The 17957-nt window shown below is 42.0% G+C and overlaps 1 protein-coding gene across 2 annotated transcripts in view; it reads right to left on the bottom strand.

Moving 5' to 3' along the window:
* The window catches only part of IQCH (IQ motif containing H), an 86505-nt gene that overhangs the window by 62887 nt on the left and 5661 nt on the right, over positions 1–17957 (bottom strand). For both annotated transcript variants that reach the window (XM_088657035.1, XM_088657036.1), the window contains exons 3-9: positions 17633–17730; positions 16690–16798; positions 13678–13797; positions 8055–8169; positions 6627–6755; positions 5267–5493; positions 3116–3667 (exon numbers count right to left, since the gene is read on the bottom strand). In XM_088657035.1, the coding sequence (XP_088513161.1) occupies positions 3116–3667; positions 5267–5493; positions 6627–6755; positions 8055–8169; positions 13678–13797; positions 16690–16798; positions 17633–17730 (1350 nt within the window). The remainder of the gene's footprint in view (positions 1–3115; positions 3668–5266; positions 5494–6626; positions 6756–8054; positions 8170–13677; positions 13798–16689; positions 16799–17632; positions 17731–17957) is intronic.

Genomic DNA, 17957 nt, shown 5'->3' with positions numbered 1-17957 from the left:
AAGTTAAGAGAGATGATTGAGTATTTCACTGTATTTTAAAATGCATCTCTTCATTTTATCTATGAGTTTATTATTGTACTCTTGTACCCCACTTAAAGATTTTTTTAATATTAAGAAGAATATTAACAGTGTACATAAATACATAGAATTATGGGGGAGGGGAAACGTAATAGGGTTGCCATTTTCAGCCACAATACCACATTCATTGCGGTCTAATTTCAGCCTCTGTCAATCTATTTAGAAAAAACAGATAGTTTTCTAACAGGAGTGACCCAAGTAAAAACAAAAGGAATTGGAGGACTTCCGGTTTGCCGCGCTGGCGGAGAGGCGCAGAAACCTCGAACTCTGAGGTTTCTGGCTCCACGGAGGGGGGGGGGAATTCTGTGGGGGTGACGCGGATCCCCGTAAGAACCCCGGGTAGAGCGTCCCGGGGGCGAAATAGCCCAGCAGAGCCCCAGGGCGACTCCCCCGCTGCCCGGTAAGCTTGTTAGAGCCCCGAGAGCCAGCGGAGTGGTAGTCGCAGGAGCCATTTTGGGCGCCATCGTTACCTCCACGAAGCAAAGCTCCGTGCCTGCAGTCTGCAAGCGGCGGATTATTTCCTTTAAAAAGAAGAGACTTGGATCAAGTAAGTCAAAAATTTGTGAATTGGACTGAGTAATTGGCGCTGGGAGGAGGCTTAAAAGGGAAGTCAGCCCCCCCCCCACTTGAGTAACGGACAATGCAGTACAGTGGTACCTTGGTTTATGAACACAATTTGTTCTGAAGTCTGTTCATAAACTGAAGCGTTCATAAACTGAAGCGAATTTTCCCACTGAAAGTAATGGAAAGTGAATTAATCCGTTCCAGACAGTCCACAGAGTACTTAAACTGAAGCGTTCATAAACTGAAGTGAACTTTCCCATTGAAAGTAATCCGTTCCAGACGGGTCCACGGAGTATCAACCTGAAGCGTACTTAACCCGAAGCATGGGTGTAATTGGTTCCGGAAGTCTGTTCATAAACTGAAGCGTTCATAAACTGAAGCGAACTTTCCCATTGAAAGTAATGGAAAGTGAATTAATCTGTTCCAGATGGGTCCGTGGCGTTCATAAACCAAAAATTCATAAACCGAGGTGTTCATAAACCGAGGTTCCCCTGTAAAGCTATGGAAAGCTCAGAATTTTTTTAAAAAAACTTTTTCCTGATGCAGAGTAAGGGAAAAAGATAAAGTGTGTATAAATCTCTGCAAAAGACTGTGATTTGACAAGGGGAAACCCCCCATGAACTTGGAGTTGGGTCAAAGGAAGGACCGGCTAGCCGTCTTTATGGCGTCACAATAGAAAAGAATGTGATTGTTGGTATGAGTTTTGAGACTGAGAGCTGCAGACAAGTAAAAGAGGAAGCTTTAAAAACAAATCTCAAGGCTGCTCAGTGCTGAATTTGAGACTGAATAATAAGAGAAAAAGTAAAGAAATAGAGGTTGGATCCAGTTCAGACGGGATTTTATTTTTTTATATTTGGAAAATACAAAACAAGGACAATAACAATACCACTTCCTGCTCTGCCACAATTATGGAGGCGGAGAGCACCAATAGGAAGGAAGAGAAGGTTCTGGACTGTGAGAAGAATGGTACACAGTGGGACTTGATTTTGATAACAATTCTGGAAATGACAGAGGAGATCCGCAATCCTAAAGGTGTTGCAATAAGCATGGATGAGAGGACTGATGAATTAATAGAACTGGATTTTGAAATAGATGATCCATATGAATTCAGAGAGGAAGGAAAGGAAGAAGAGGAAGAAGGACTAAGGGAAGGACTAGAAGAAGACGTATGCTGTGATTTGATTCCAGGGAAGATTCTGGAAATGACAGAGGAGAACTGCAATCCTGAAGGAAATGCAATAACTATGGGAGAGAAGACTGCTGACCTAACAGAACTGAATTTTGAGACAGAAGAGGATGAAGAAGAAATCACTGTTTCACCGGTGGGAGGGGTGGAACAGGGAAGGGATTCGATTCAAAAGTCCCCCAAAAAGGGGAAAAACAAAAAGGTTGTTGCCCCAGCGAGAGAGGGGGAGAAGGAAGCAGGTGGGGGGCAGAAAGAGAATGGGATTGAAGATAAAATGTTGGGAATACAGCAGGGGGGAAGGGATGAACAAAATTTAGACTGGGACAGAGCAGGAGTGGGATGAGGAGGAATTGGGGTGATTTTTATAGGTGGATAAAACACGGTTTGAACTCGGAAAGCATTAAGGAGCTGGCTGAAATCTCTGGAGACATCGATTCAAAGGAAAGGGGGTAGATTTAGTTTCGAGGGTGGGAATAAAAAGGGGGGAAAGATTTTGAAAATTAATTATGAATATTTTTGGGTAAAAGGGTACAGAATATTGGGTAATAAAGGTAAAGAGAAGTATGAAGGGTAAACGGTTAAAAAGAAGTTGTAAACTGGAAGAAAGAATGTAATTCTAGATTTGGAAACTGCAATAATTAGTGATTAATAAGGAACTCAAGAAGGGGAAATGAGGAAGTCCGAAATGTTTATATTAGAAATTGGAAAATATGATTATGTCTTTTTATTTTTATTTTGGTTTTTTCTTTCTATTTTTCCTTCACTCTTCTATACAAAATGAATAAGAATTATTTAAGAATAAGGTTATGAAATGGGAGATGGCCGTAATTTTATGATGTTTAGCTAAGATTTGGAAATGGTAAGAGTTAATTATTAATAAGGACTGTAAGAAGGGGAAGTGAAGAAGTTTGAAGAGATAAGATGTGATAATATTGTTATTTTTGTTTTCTCTATTTTTGTATTTTTTAATTTTTTCTTTTTTTCCTTTCCTTTTTTATGTAAAATTCAATAAAAATTATTTTAAAAAAAACAAAACACAAAAGGAATTGTCCCCCTAGTATGTAAAGGGGAGGAAACAGGCAGCAGTTCTGGGTGCCCCTCCTTTTTGTGGGAAGAGGGGGTTGAGGAGAGAACTTATGCACAGAAGAATGAACATCTAATGAAGGATGAAATGTGCTTGGACATGTGTACAGTTAAATGAAAAAATAGTAGCATTTTAATGCAACCACTCAAGCAAGTGATGTTTAGAGAAGGAGCACTGCCAGAACAGCTGGCAGCCTTGCCGACCTTGGCCCTGATGTAGAAATTCTCCAGGTGTTTCTGTCGCGATTCCTTCAGGGTATTTTTGACACGCCCCCGATGAACATGCACAAGCCAAGAGATGGCAATCACTCCTGAGGCCCACTGCTGCTGCCTGAAGTCGATGTAGGCTTTTCTTAATTTGTAACACCTCCATAATGCCTGTATCTTGGTAGCTGCCACTGCAGTGCCATTTTGGCCTTTGTATCTCTGGCCAGGTTTAGTTAAGAGCTTTTTGACCGCCGAGATGTTCTTTATCACAGAGAGAATTTCCTCCCTAGTTGGCCTCTGGTTCAGCTCAAAATCTGGAATAATCTCCATCACTCTCTTCCCCTTGATGATGGCGGAGGGAACAGCATAGTCCTTCAAAAAGTTAGAGACGTGCTCCAAGAAGGAAAGGACACTTCCCCAGAATAAGCAGCAGTGTCTTTTAAATCCTTGGAGATCAAGAGCTGTGTAGTCTATGGCTCCCTTGCGAACAGGTATCTCAAACTCTAAAGAGATATTCTGGAAGGTTGGAGAGGATGTTATTTCTGCGGTCTATGGAAAGAGTGAAAGACGTAAAGAGAGTAAAACAAGCAGTGGAGACATGCTGTCCCATTAATACTTACAAAGAGATCCTAAGGACCCAAATCCTGGAATATGATGACTACCAATTCAACATGCATCCAGCCTAGCTATGATATCGCAAGCTCTGATAGCAAAAGCTTTGTAGTTTATTTAGGGTACCGCAATGTGCTCTATGTGGGGCTTCCCTTGAAGACCATCCAGAAGCTGCAGCTGTCTGCAATGTGGGATAATGTATTACTGATCCTTCAAGCTCTGCATTGGCTCCTGCTGTGAAATTTCCTCCCAGATGCAGATGCCCTTCACCTTATCTGTTTTTAGACCTCACTAGATGTATTTACAGTGGTGCCTCGCTAGACGAATGCCCTGCAAGACTAATTTTTCGCTTAGTGAAGAGATTTTTCGAGCGGAGGTTGCCTCGCAAGACAATTTCGTTTTGTGAAAAATTCGTCTAGCGAATCGCGGTTTCCCATAGGAATGCATTGAAATTCAATTAATGCGTTCCTATGGGCAATAAATAAATAAATATTCAATGCATTCCTATGGGATTCGCTAGACAAATTTTTCGCAAAACGAATTGACTCACAGAACGAATTAAATTTGTCTAGCGAGGCACCACGGAATCCCTCAGGCCTATGGAAATGAGTGATTTAAGGACTTATTACTTTTGGTGTTATTGCTTTTTATGCAATACTGTCACGTTGAATTTTGTGTACCACCCTAGAAACCTTTGGGTTGAAGGGCAGATTATAAATACTGCTAACAACAATACTAATAACGTTGTCAATGCAAGGATGGTCTTGATCAATCACAAGAGAAATAAAATACTTTACGGGTCGACTGAAGAAGAGTAATGGTTACCTAAATGTGCACTGAGAAAGCTATTGGGGAAGAGGCCGGGGGCTAACATGACCAACCATGACATAATAGCTATTTTTCTTTGTCTATGTGTCAGGAGGACTCTCATGCAGCTAGTTCCATGATCTAGCAAATGTGCAGCTTGGAACACCTTCCTAGCAGTGAAGTACCTTCAGACTCTGGAATGGCCACTAAGTCCTCCTTGACAGAAACAGCTATAAAAAGGATTCCTCTTTGGTGTAAGATCTTGCCTGAGCAACAAGGTCTTCCTGACACTTGTGTGTCTCTGACCCTGACTCGGACTACCAAGTTCCAGTTTTGGTTCACTTCAGACAACTGGACATAGCTCAGTCCTGACAATGTGTCCCAATCTACATTTGGAGTCTGTGAGGGATTCCCCGTTTACTTCAAAAGAGGGCAGCTCCACCCCCAGGGAAACTCATCTGCATACGGAGTCCTGAATGCTATATCATCCTTTCCAAATCTGGTGCCTACCATACGTACTGTATATTTTGGATCAGAACTCCCATCAGCGCCTGATCACTGGCTGCGCTGGCTGGGCTTGAAGGGCATTGGGAGTCCAACAACCTCTGGAGGGCACCAGGTTGTAGAAGGTCATATTAAAATTGCTTGGCTTGAAACGTGGGTTATGTAGCTGGGTGCTATGAATCAAATGGATACCCAACATTTACAGGATGGAAATCATTGACGTACCTTCAGCATCATGGAAGAAGACTTGGACAATGCCTGCTTCTGAATTGCCTGAATTAGGGGCAACTTTGATTTCTTGGGCGAAATAACAGAGATGCAGGATGGGGGTGGAGCAATGTTGCCCTTGCTTCCTCCTCTTCCCTTGCTTGAGGTGGAGGTGGAGGTAGGCCCAGACTTTCGATAAGGAGGAGGAGCTGGGACTTCCCCTTTCTTGCTCTCCACACCTCCATCTACAGAAGGGATGAATGTTTTGAACAGCTTTTATTAAACATAAATATTAGATCACTAAACCTCAGGTATCAAATCTAAATAAATAAATGAATAAATGAATAAATGAATAAATAACACTGATGAATGATGAAATACACAGGGAATTAAGACTACATCTGTTTTGTTATTCCCAACATTTCCAACGAAAGCTACAACTATAAGCATCCACTGTATTAAACTACAGGTTACAATTTGGACTCTTCCAGGCTGTAGCTATTTTCTGGGGAGATTCAATCACACATGGACAAATTCAAGTTGATTTGCACACACGGAGAGACACTCAAATTAGACTTCTTACGAAGATGAAAGTGCAAGAAACAACCTCCCTGCAAACAAATCAGGATGAATGCTCAACAAACAGGTCAGCTGGAGGCAACCACAGACACAAAAAGCATGGCACTGGAAATGGTAAAACCATCGGTCAGCTCAAGCAAGCTTGACAAACTGAACTCTATTTATTTAGAGCATTTGTACACTGCTCTTCACCCAAAAGTGGCTTACATGAAATCAAAACAAGACACTCCCTACCCACAGACTTATGTTCAAGCAAGCAAGCAAGCAAGCAAGCAAGCAAATGATAATACAACAGAGAAGGGGAAAGGGACAAGAAGAAGAAAATAAAATTCAAAACTCAGCACCAATTTCTAGACAGTTGTTCCTATATTGACCAACTTGTAAAGTTCAGAGGCAGGAGGTGCCTGATGGAGCTGGGCCTCTAGCAAAGCAGACAGAACGAGCCCTGATTCCCATCTCTCCCTCTGAGGCAGCCTAATGAAATGTTTGCCCTCAGATGACAGTTGAGGGGAGAGGAGGCCTGATGGAGCTGGCCTGTCGAAGCAGAGCTGATGGGGTAAGCTCTGCTACTCAGCTCTCCCAGTGCTGGAATGGCTGCCCTCAGATGAGAATAGGGAGGAACTGTTCTGGCAAGTTACCAGAAAGGAAGAAAGACCACCCTCAGACTCTACTGGGCTTGTCTGCTGCTGTGACCACTAGTCCTTAGAAACACCAATGCCATTGCCAAAACACGGAACACTGACCAGACAATGGAGAAAGTTTCTCCTTTACAGTATCAGCAGCATCTCTTTGTCCCTACCTGCAGCTGGTTTCTTGTGCTTTTCATGAGATTCATGAAGAGGAGCAGCTTGAGGAAGAATGGGAGGCTTCGCTAGAGTAATCCTAGCTGCACGTGGAATCAGGCCTCTTTCAATTAGACTCAGGATCCCTAGATAAAAACCAGGGAGACTCAACAAGTTCTTTCAGAAGCAGCTTGGTCTGGGAAGTGTAAACTCCTCACTCCTAAAGCCAGCCCACCAATATCATAGAACTGTACAGTTTGAAGGGACCCCGAGGGCCATCTAGTCCAATCCCCTGTTAACACAGGAATCTCAACCCATGGTCCTCCATCTGAAACCATACTGGACCCTGCTTAGCTTTGCAAAATGTGCCAGCAGTTTTATTACTGCACTGCTACCAAGCAACATTTTTAAGACCAACATTTGCTTTTGGTAAAGGTGAAAAGGAGGGAGATGGAAAAATGCTGAGAGGAAGGAAGCGATTCCCTCTTGCTTCCATCTCTCTCACCCTTCGGAGAAAGGAAGTGGTTCAAAAAGGAGATCAAGGTAGAAGAGGAAGAAGAATGTATAAATGAGAGTATTCTTTTTCCTTTTCACTATCTCCTCTAGTTGGAATATGACCGAGGTGGGAAGGGAGCAGTGGTGGTGGCTGGTGCCCCCTGGGCAGAAGGTAAGGAGTAGCCCAACAGCAGGTAGCTCCTGAACCAATGATGGACAGAGTCAACTATTCTAGTTTACCTCCCCTCCCTGCTTAGTTTTTCACTAAGAAGGATGCTGACAGCCAGGGACAAACCCAGGACTGGTTGTAAATAAGAACATATTTGCCCTCACAGACTAGCCTATGGTTACCAGACGTCCTCGTTTCCTGGGGACAGTCCCCGGATTTACAAATTTGTCCCCAGACAAAATCTGTCCCCGGATTTCATTTAATGTCCCCGGATTTATATTTTAAGTGTTGTAGTTTTATTAATAGGGAATGAATGTTGCGTGATTGGTTCAACGGCACAAGAAACATCATATGGGGACTTCTGGCGATGCAAAATGGTGGGCGCCACAGCTGCGAGCAGCTCCTGAAGAGAGCCAGAGCCAACTGCGCTACCAGGCTGGCTCCGGGCTGCTGAGACTGCTGCTGCCACTGCCACGGATGAACAAGGGATGCCCAGCGTGTCAACTGGGGGAACCGCTGAAACACACACCCCCACGACCCAAATTGAGCCAGGAGCGAGAGTGCCCGGCAACCCTGCCAACCAGTACTCTAGGTGAAGTTATATATGCCCAGTTACAGGTAGGTAGCCGTGTTGGTTTGACGTAGTCAAAACAAAATTTAAAAAATCCTTCCAGTAGTACCTACTGGAAGGATTTTATATATATATGCCCAGCGTAACATCATGCCAGGACAAGTATAGCAAAATAAATCCCAGCGGATTGGGCACACAGCTGTGACTGACCTTTCTCCGCATCTATTTCAGAAACTGGAAAGGAAACCTTCTTCAAATGGAAGGAAGGTGGAGCTACTGAGAGGTTGGGGACCGTAACACCTTTTGCTATCTTCTGAGTTGGTGCCTAAGGAGAGATGAGAGGAAACCTATTCCTTCATCAGCTGCAAACCTTTTTGATATCAAGGAGTTCTTCACGCACGCGTGGCTAAATAATAAATACAATTTCCGCTATGAATAGTTTCATTAAGGTTTAATAACAAAAAACAGTATGAGCTCAGATTTTACTGCTTAGAAACATGCCACACGATTGTCGACTGTCAGCGGTTGAAGCAATTTAAAGGAGAGTTAATTAAAATCTAATCAATGTCTTGTGATGTCCGCTATGCTATTAATAAAATAAATTTATGAAAACAAAAACACCCATGGCCTTTTACAAGGAATTAGCTAGGTTTCAGCAATGACACTATGTAAACCAAGGTTGGTTAACCTGTGGCCCTCCAGATGTTTTTGGACTACAATTTCCACCAGGCCCAGCCAACATGGTCAATGTGCCAGGGATGATGGGAACTGTAGCCCAGCATCATATGGAGGTTAACCACCCCTGCTGAAAATGTAAAACTGGTTATTCTGAAACAGCCACCATATTAAGGCCATTTAAAATAGTTCCCTGTGGTAGTTCATAAAGTGGTTTAGGCAAATCTCATCCTTCCACCACAAACGCTCCCTTTTGGGATATTTCTGGTTGCCTGGTGAAACTCACTCAATTCCCTGATATACGGTATACAGTGGGCCAGCAGCTCATGCATAATCTACTTAAACAATCATAATTCGAGATGAGTAGCCGAAAATTAATTAAACAAATAGGAAACCTGCCACAGAAATAGCTTTTGAAGCCCTCTGCCTTGATTACTGGTCTCTTGGAAGATCACGCAAGGACCCTGGAACACTCCTAGAAGCCTGCTCTGGACAGGTAGGGATGGTTGCATGGGAATGATGGTTCTGAGCATTCCTGGCTTTATGTGATTTTGCCTTTGCATGTGGACCCCCAGGACAGAACCCTCACATAAGTGATAGGCCCCGTGTACATGAATGGCTCTTCATCATATCTAACATCTGCAACATGGAGCAGTTTTAAGTCTGGTGTTTATTCACTACGGTACTTCATGTCAAATAAGTAAGCGGCAAAATCTGAGCTTAGGCTGTCAATTTACACCTCTGTTTCAGCACAAAACAGGGGGTGGGGAGTACAGAGGCGTTGGACTTGACCATCAAAGGCTGTTCAATTATCTTCACAACTGAAGATATCTTTCATCAGAAGTGAAGCAAAGGCCACAGCAAAGAGCTGTCAGGAGAAAAGAGATGGAGAATGAATGACACACCATAAGGAAAGCAGAAGGGGACAAAAAGTGCTTTGTCCATCCTCCACACCTCCATGCTTGAAGTATCAATTAGTTAGATAGGAAACAGCTCCTTACTAACCTAGAAGAGAATGGGTGGGCTACAGACAGATTGTGCCTACAGTATTTGTCATACATGACAGTGTTTTTAGGAAGAGAATTGGGGGCAAAGTTGGGAGGCCAAAAGGATCCAGTTCATTCCAGATTTCCAGATTTAGGATAGTGGAGAAAGGCACCCATTGCCCACTGCAACACACTCCCAGCTGGTGGTGTGAAAGTTACCTAGGAAGTTGCCTAAACTCAAAGACTATGGAATGCTGCCATAGGTAAAAAAACATAAAGCTATAGGTAAAAACAAAAAGAAGAATTTAGTTTTTTTCTAACCTTTACACTACTGTCAAGTGTAAGTTCCTTCAATTGCAGTGCCATGTCTGGCATTGGTTCCAACACTAAGGCTGCAGTCCTAACCATGTCCTATTGACTTCAATGGAGCTTACTACCAAGTAAGAGGGGTTAGGATTGCAGCCTAAGCCATCAACTGATTGTAAGCCTGAACACACCATTTGAGAGCCTTTTCCAACATAGCATTTGGCAACAGGGGAATGCTTCCCCCCTTTCTTCCCCCACAGCAAGCACACAAGCAACCTTTCTTTGGACCAGGTTGACCACACAACATGGTCTGTGGTAATCTCAGGAGCACGAAGGAATCAGATTGAATCTACCATCGTAGTCACCAGATCTTTCTTGAAAAATCCCCACAGATGACTCATTACAACACAATGAATTTGACATATCTAATTTCACAGAAACATTCTGGCGAAGAGAAACATTACATCAGAACACAATTTTCAAAGGTTAGAAAAGAGATCTTAATTCGGGCTGCCGGCAAACATTTGCTCTGCATAATATGCCTGGAACGTGCTGCAGAAGTATTTTCTCCTGATCTCAAGCAATTCTGTGTATAATTAACTTGAGGCCTGAGACAAAACAATTCTATTAGTCTTTTTGAACTGCATTTCTCTTGTGGATAAGAACTCCCACTCAATATGGTTATTTTTCTCTGCTTCAATTTAAACCGAGCATTTCCCCCTCCCCCCCAAAAGCTTTTCTGTTCAGCTCATTGTATTTCTTTTGTTATTAAAAAGGAGTGCAGAGGCAAAAGAAGCTTTTGAGACAGAAACACATTTCAGAAAAGGGGAATGGACACTGGAGGTTACCATCACTCTGTCCACCTTATACTTGCATAGCTGAGTGGCTGACAGACAAGTTTTCTCTTAGCATCAGATCAGTGCTCATGACGGATCACAAGCAGATTTGGCTTCAGATGCTGCTCTTTAGTGACACTGACAAATTAGTTGGGCAATTATTTCATATTACTAGTGGCCCATGGAACTGATTCTACAAAATTATGGACACATGGAAAATATATAGTCCATGCGAAAAAAACAAAAACAAATACTTTCCATCTGTGATGAAACTCTTAAGTTTGAGTATTTGATAGTCTTCCAAAGGAGGAAAAAACCCTCCTGATTTTGTCACTCTCTATTAAAATGCTTTTTGACTGTGGAAAAAGATGTAAAGATAATGTAAACTACTGATGTTTTTACACATTTAGTAAAGCCTTAAATAAAGAGTACTGCACAATTATCTATTCTTAAATATTTCCATGCGTTGAATATGGCCCCTCTCTCTAGGTAGTTAGAAGCGCTTAACATATATGTCAGTAATCCTTCCAACAGTTCTGTAAGGTAGGCCAATATTAGTGGGGTGGGGGTTACGACATATTCAGGCCACTCAATGAATTCATAGCTAACATGACATTTGAAATAGATATTTCATAGCTCATCCCTTTAACCACTAAGTTAAGCCTGCAGCCTCCTTACCATCTCACTGAGTCAATGCCTTTCAGTTCTTTGTGTGCATGTGTGCACTGGTGGGGTGCAGGAGTCTGCCTTTAAACTGTTAGGAAAGACTTTTTTTACTGAAAACCTACCAAAAGTCCCCCCCCCCTCCTCAAATCTATCCATCTCAAAACTCTGCCGTACCAGGTGTTTGTGCAAAAATAGCTACACAACTCCAGTCCGTGCCACATGTGCTTTTCAAAAAACGAAACAGAAGCAGCACAGAAGGAAGTGAGCGAGATAATTGCTGGCTTGAAGTGCCACACATTTTACTTGTGGGCAGAGGGCCAGCTTACACCAAGCAAAATTGGCCAGCGCTGCTTATTGGAATTCTGGGCTGGGCCTTCATTCTGGTCCGGCGACAGCTGTAAGCCAGCAGCCCATAGCATCTCAATCAGGCGCTGAGCTCCGTCAAAGAATGCTGATACGGACGGAAGCCGCTTCAGCTGCACTCCACCTTGCAGAATGACAGTCAATCTTGGATTCCAGATGACAAGAACTGGATAAAAAATGTAAAACAAATGGTGACCTTTCCAAAGATTAATTTGTTTACCAACAAAGAGCTCTCCGTTTGTCATCCAGGATAGGGGTGACCTTCACATTCCCATTTCTAGGTTGAGAGGAGGCTGAATGTAGTCATCTGTTCACTTAACTCTGTCTCACCAATTATTCCCTCTCTTATTTTTGGTGAAAGGGACAGTTTATTAATTCACTGTGGTCTCCTGTTATGTTCTTATAAATGCAGTCAACGTATTCCAGATTACTGCAGTGGAACATCAATTTGTTTAAATCTAATTCTGCTACTGATGCCAAAATTATGGTTTTCTTTGTAATTGCAGCCGTATGCAAGCATTTAAAGTGTGTGTGTGTGTGTGTGTGTGTGTGTGCTTCTATGTACAGTAAATTCTTTTCTTCAGATCTTACAGTGCTTCTATCCACTCTCCTGTTCATTTGAAATGAAAGAAATTGTTTTATTGCTGTCATTTTAAAAATGTATGCATGCATCCCATAGGAGATTAATTCAAATACATGCGTACATAGCACAAAACACACAGAGAGAGTAAAAGCGGGAAGAGGAAAAGGAGCAATTGGAGTAACTTAGTTGAACGGGCAGCAGAAGACAGCAACTCGTAAAAACTCGAGATCGCCACAGCATTAAATTCTTCCTTATGAATAAATGAAGAGGTTCCAAGTTTACATTATTTATTTATTTATTTATTTGGATATTGGGACCAAAATGCCAGTATAAGTCTATGGCTGTGCAGCAATCTTTATGAAAATGAGAACGATAGAATGCTCCTTCCAGGTCACAGCAATTATTTAGAACTATCATTGTGGCAATTTCAATGGCTATTTTCCTTGGTGTATGTTCTATGACCGAGGTGAGCAGCTCATTAGGCCATGTCAGAAATCACTGGCGAGAGGAATGTTAGAGGGATGCAGCTCATTTGCATCTCTAAGATGCAGGCAATTAACATAATTTGCATCCCATTTTAATTAACATTGCTAATCTGCATATTTTAGCCACATGTAATTAACATAATTTCATGTGTTCACAAACAATACTAAGCTATACATTTTAATTGCTTGCAATTAACGTAATTTGCATGTAATTTTAATTAATAGTGCTAATTTGTATATTTCCATTGCTGTAATTAAAATAATTTCATATTTTCACAAGTGTTGTCTTCTTGTATATCACAGTTGCATATAATTGATATAATTTGCAGATAATTTTTCATGAATACCAGTAAGTTATACATCCAAGTGGTTTGTAATTAACATAATTGACCTATCACTTTTATAAACAAAATGTTGATTTTCAAGGACCAGGATTTATTGTAAATGTGTATTATCTGAAACAACTTCCAAGATCCAAGTTGCTATCTTTTGTAAACTTATGGCCAAAAATGGTTAAGCACAGAAAACATGGAGAATCTAATTGAAACAGATTCAGGGCTAATTTGTATATGCAAACTAATCATCACTACAACATCAAGTGATGGGTTGAACATATGAAGGGGCCATCACACATTAAACACGTTAAACACAACTTTCATTCTACCTCCCATTGCCGCAGGCACAAAACTTTTTAATGGAAAGAGTTTACTCATCAATAAGGTGTGGTCGTCAAATGTAAAGAAATCAATGCAATGTCATTTGAAGCCCCATCTTCTGATGCTGATCTTCTAGAACTAGGACTGCATCTCCTAACCACCCACCCCGAAAATGCTGCTGCAATACTGCCTGCCTGGATTGTTTTGGGGAATAATTTACAATAGTAACAAAAATATTGAAACAAATAAGGCATTGAACCACATCTTTGTTACTTACAGGGACTGTTTGTCTCTGATTCATTATTGGGAAGTCAATTCCATAGCTCTCATTTACCAAATTACGATGGCAAGCATTGCGTGGATTGTACAAAATCTTCACCATCATTGAAAGTTTTTGCTGCAAGAGAAAAAGCAGTAAATAGATACTAAATGGAACAAAAACTAAGGTTCTAGAGAACTCATCTGCTGATAATTTGCACACATACTTTGAAAGCATGTGTGGTGTTGCTAAGGATGTATGTGCAATGGGTTTTCTTTGGCAATTGGCTTAGTGCACTGATGTACAACCACAAGAACAGAATGCAAACAAAATGGCTAACTAGAAAAAGCATACATATACAGTCCAAGCTCACATCCTGTGTGGATGAGGGAGGTCAAAGAATGGAGCACTAGAGTAAGAAACATTAGATTGTACTGTATAACCCCTGCTTTTGCCCTTCTGTCACCAAACCGGGAACTAAACTCTTAGCTACTACCCTCTTTGTGTCCCAAAACTCTGCAGTAAAGGTGATCCTAATCTCAGAGGCTCTTTCTGGCAACTTTGGCCTCACTTAAGTCAAAGAGCTCTGGACCCTGGGGCTGGCAGCCATACATTTGTTGCAGGACCTAGGGCTTATTTGGCTGCCTAGACTCAAAAGGGTATCCCATCACCTCTGCCTGAGCCTGACACCACAGAATACTTGAGCAGCTCTGTGGCAACCTCCCTGCAGAACCCTAAGAACATAAGAAGCCCCTTCTAGGCCACCACCCTGTTCTCACAATGGTCAACCTGTAAGTAGAACCTGAGGGCCACAGCACTCTCCCTACTTGTGATTCCCAGCAACTGGTACTGGTATTCAGATGCTTACTGATAAGCAGCCATTGCTAGCCTTATCCTCCATGAATTAATCTAACCCTCTTCCAAAGCCATCCAACTTGGTGGCCATCACTACCTCTTGGGGGGTAAATTCAATCCTGAGGGTACCTCCACCTAGCGGCACTCTTGGCTTGGCATGCTTTGTTAGGAAACTGCAAAGGACCCAAGAAGGCATGAATCAAGGCTTCAGGATATCAGCTGCAGGGACTGGGTATGAATTAGGAACTGGGTATGAAATACATTTTAAGTCCTTCAGCAAGAAACTATCCACATATTATTAACCTTGCCTTTTGTGGGCTAGAATCTTACCCCCCCTCCAACCCCCCCTCCCCCCACCAATGTTGAGATTCTCTGGATGCTGAAAAAGCCAGAAAATCCACTGGGCTCCTCCGCTTAGTATCTTTTGCTCTAAACATTCCACTGTGTGAAGCGGATGTAGTTGATTCCTAGTCTGATCAGCAGGCTACATTTGTGGTCCTGCCAAACTTGCTGTAGATTTTTATTTAGTTATTTATTTTTAAATCAGGGATTACCGGCCCAGTGAACCAAAACACCTTCCTCTGGTTCAGCTTCAGTTCACTGACTCCATGAAGGTAAAGAACATGCTTAGGAAGTAAATGGGAAATAAATAATAATTAAAGAAATGGGAATTCACAATCCTGAAGGGAGTGATAATACTGGTTTTAGCTGGATGGAATGTCTCCAGCTATTTTGCTTGCTTTAAAAAAAAAATCCAGCGGAAGAAAATCCTAGTGGAAAGGAGGGGGGACATATCTTTAATAAGCTCATCTTTGGCTTAATGAATATGATGCCTTCTGTTTTATGGATATAAAAATAGAAGCCACAGAAGTTAACACACAGAGTAGAATTATCCCTGTGTGCAGGCACTTGCGTTTCACACAGAGCCTGTCTTTTAATTGTGCTGAAAGGAGAGGCAACAACACATTTGGACCTGTATCAAGAGCAGTAATACCTCCCTGTAGTTTTCCCGTAAACATGGCACTGAAAATGAACATAGGCTTATTCCCCAGCTGATGAATGGGGTACAAGCATGGCTACTTAGAGCTCTGATTTTCTCTGCTCTTACTCAAGCAAGTTCAGCAATCTATCAAGGTTGAAGATCTGGCACCAAAATTGATTCAAAATTTATGCCATAACAAAGCCCAGGCCCTCAACATAATTATGCAGTTCTGCCAAAATGAGTCTCATTTTAATGATTTACTTGAACTTCCATTTTTGGGGCTTTCACAGAATCCAGAAATCATAGCAAGCAGGTAACAGGCAGTAATCTCTTAGCTGGATTTCACAACTGTTTCGTGATAGTCATTCTGCCAATGCACCAACAATTGAGAACAGCTGGCAAAGCAGAACTACATTTATTTTCTGTAGTTAAATGACGGCTGGTTTTTTTGGTCGGCAGATGCCATAACGACATGATATGAAAGGGCAGTGGGGCTTCAGCCCTACAAGATAAACCCTTGGAAGGCCATAGCATGCTCTTCTCCAAATTATGATCAACCATGCATAGTGGAGAGAGTTTGGAGGTTGGTATTAGAAGCAAAAAATATTTAATGCAGGAGCAGCCCCTTTCTCGCTTAGCCTACTGCCATTGTGGGTTTGGTCAACCTGCTTCTGATCTGTCCATAGATCCTCTACATATTTTGTGCTTCTGCTGCTCATTACAGCGTTTCATTTCCTTATGATATAGTTCACTTAGAGCACCCACACTTTACATTTAAAGAACATTTAATGCACCTTTAAAATATGTGGCTTCCCCCAAATAATTCTGTGGATTATAGCTTACGTTTTACAGAGGTGTAATTTTCAGCACCATTAACAAAACTAGGATTCTTTTGGGGAAGTCATTTGCTTTAAAAGTATGTTGAAGGTGTGACCTTGAACTGGATTACGCCTGCTGCACCCCTTTCCACCCCTCATTTGGCTCATGTGTGGTCTCACAAGCTACATCCATTGTCCTTGCAGACAAGGACACACTCCGATACACACTTTCTGCTTTGCAAAGCAAAGCATTAGGCCTGCCCTTTGGGACCTGAGAAGTTCTTTGAGAGAGCACTGGGGAAAAGAGACTCAGTTGGGAGCAAAAGACGGTTACAAAATCACTGGAAGGATTACAAGCCATGAGTTCCTTCAGACCTTTGGTGCAGAAGACCTATGTGGTAGTAACCTGCCGCAGGGCTGAGTGGTAATTGCAGACATCTCTGGGTAAATTATTTCTTTCTGTGAAGTCTCCATGGGGAGCCCCCTGAGAGAAATAAATAGGGAAATGTTGCAAGATTTGGTTCAGTTCCAACTTTATTTCCACACCTGCAATAGTTTAAACTGCTGCAATTTATTTATTATCTGTTAAATTTATATCCCACCCTTTCTCCCAGAGGAGCACAGGCAGCAAGCAACAAACAATAAAACAATAAAAAAACTTAAAATGTGGGTTAAGTATATGAACTTGAAACAACAACAGGAGGCATTATTAGTGTTCTTAACTCTGTAGACACAGAAATGTACAGAATCCTGAGAACAACTTGCCAATTTCTGTTATAAGACGGAAGGCATATCCTCTGATACAGCTTTTTGTGTGTGAATTTTTGACTATTTGTAATATGCCCTATGAACTCTAGGTAAAGGTAAAGGTATCCCTGACCGTTAGGTCCAGTCGCGGACGACTCTGAAGTTGTGGTGCTCATCTCGCTCTATAGGCCGAGAGAGCCGGCGTTTGTCTCCAGACAGCTTCCAGGTCATGTGGCCAGCATGACTAAGCCGCTTCTAGCGAACCAGAGCAGTGCACGGAAACACCGTTTACATTCCCACCGGAGTGGTACCTACTTGCACTTGACATGCTTTCGAACTGCTACATGGGCAGGAGCTGGGACCAAACAACAGGAGCTCACCCTGTCACGGGGATTCGAACCGCCGACCTTCTGATTGGCAAGTCCTAGGCTCTGTGGTTTAGACCACAACGCCACCCACGTCCTTTCTATGAACTCTACAAACTCCCAAATACTACAATTAGAATATAAACATCTATATTTAAAAATATACAGATAAAGTAGCATACACAAATAAATTTCAGTACTCTTACCATTTGGACACCTGTCTTGAACGCAGATCCACACCAGAAGGTGACGAAATCGTTAGCACAGTTTGGTTTACAGCATTTAAATACTTCTCAGTGTGTTTCTGTTCAGGGATAGGGAGAAAGAAAACATAGGATAATGAGGTGATGGCAGAGCTACCTGAGCCAGCAGATCTGAACAAATTTTGAGCTTTGAAATAAAAAATGAAAGACATCACCCAAGGCTCTGAATTTGACCAAGTTTATGCTATGTCTAAGATAGCCATATAATGCTGAGCACCCAAGAAGTACTGTCATGGCTCTAAAATACAATACGTGGCACTTCAAACCA

This window comes from Zootoca vivipara, chromosome 13, assembly GCF_965207765.1.
Source record: "Zootoca vivipara chromosome 13, rZooViv2.hap1.1, whole genome shotgun sequence".
NCBI lineage: Eukaryota > Metazoa > Chordata > Lepidosauria > Squamata > Lacertidae > Zootoca > Zootoca vivipara.
Note: the sequence above shows the minus strand (reverse complement) of the source record. Positions and strands in the feature narration are given on the sequence as shown.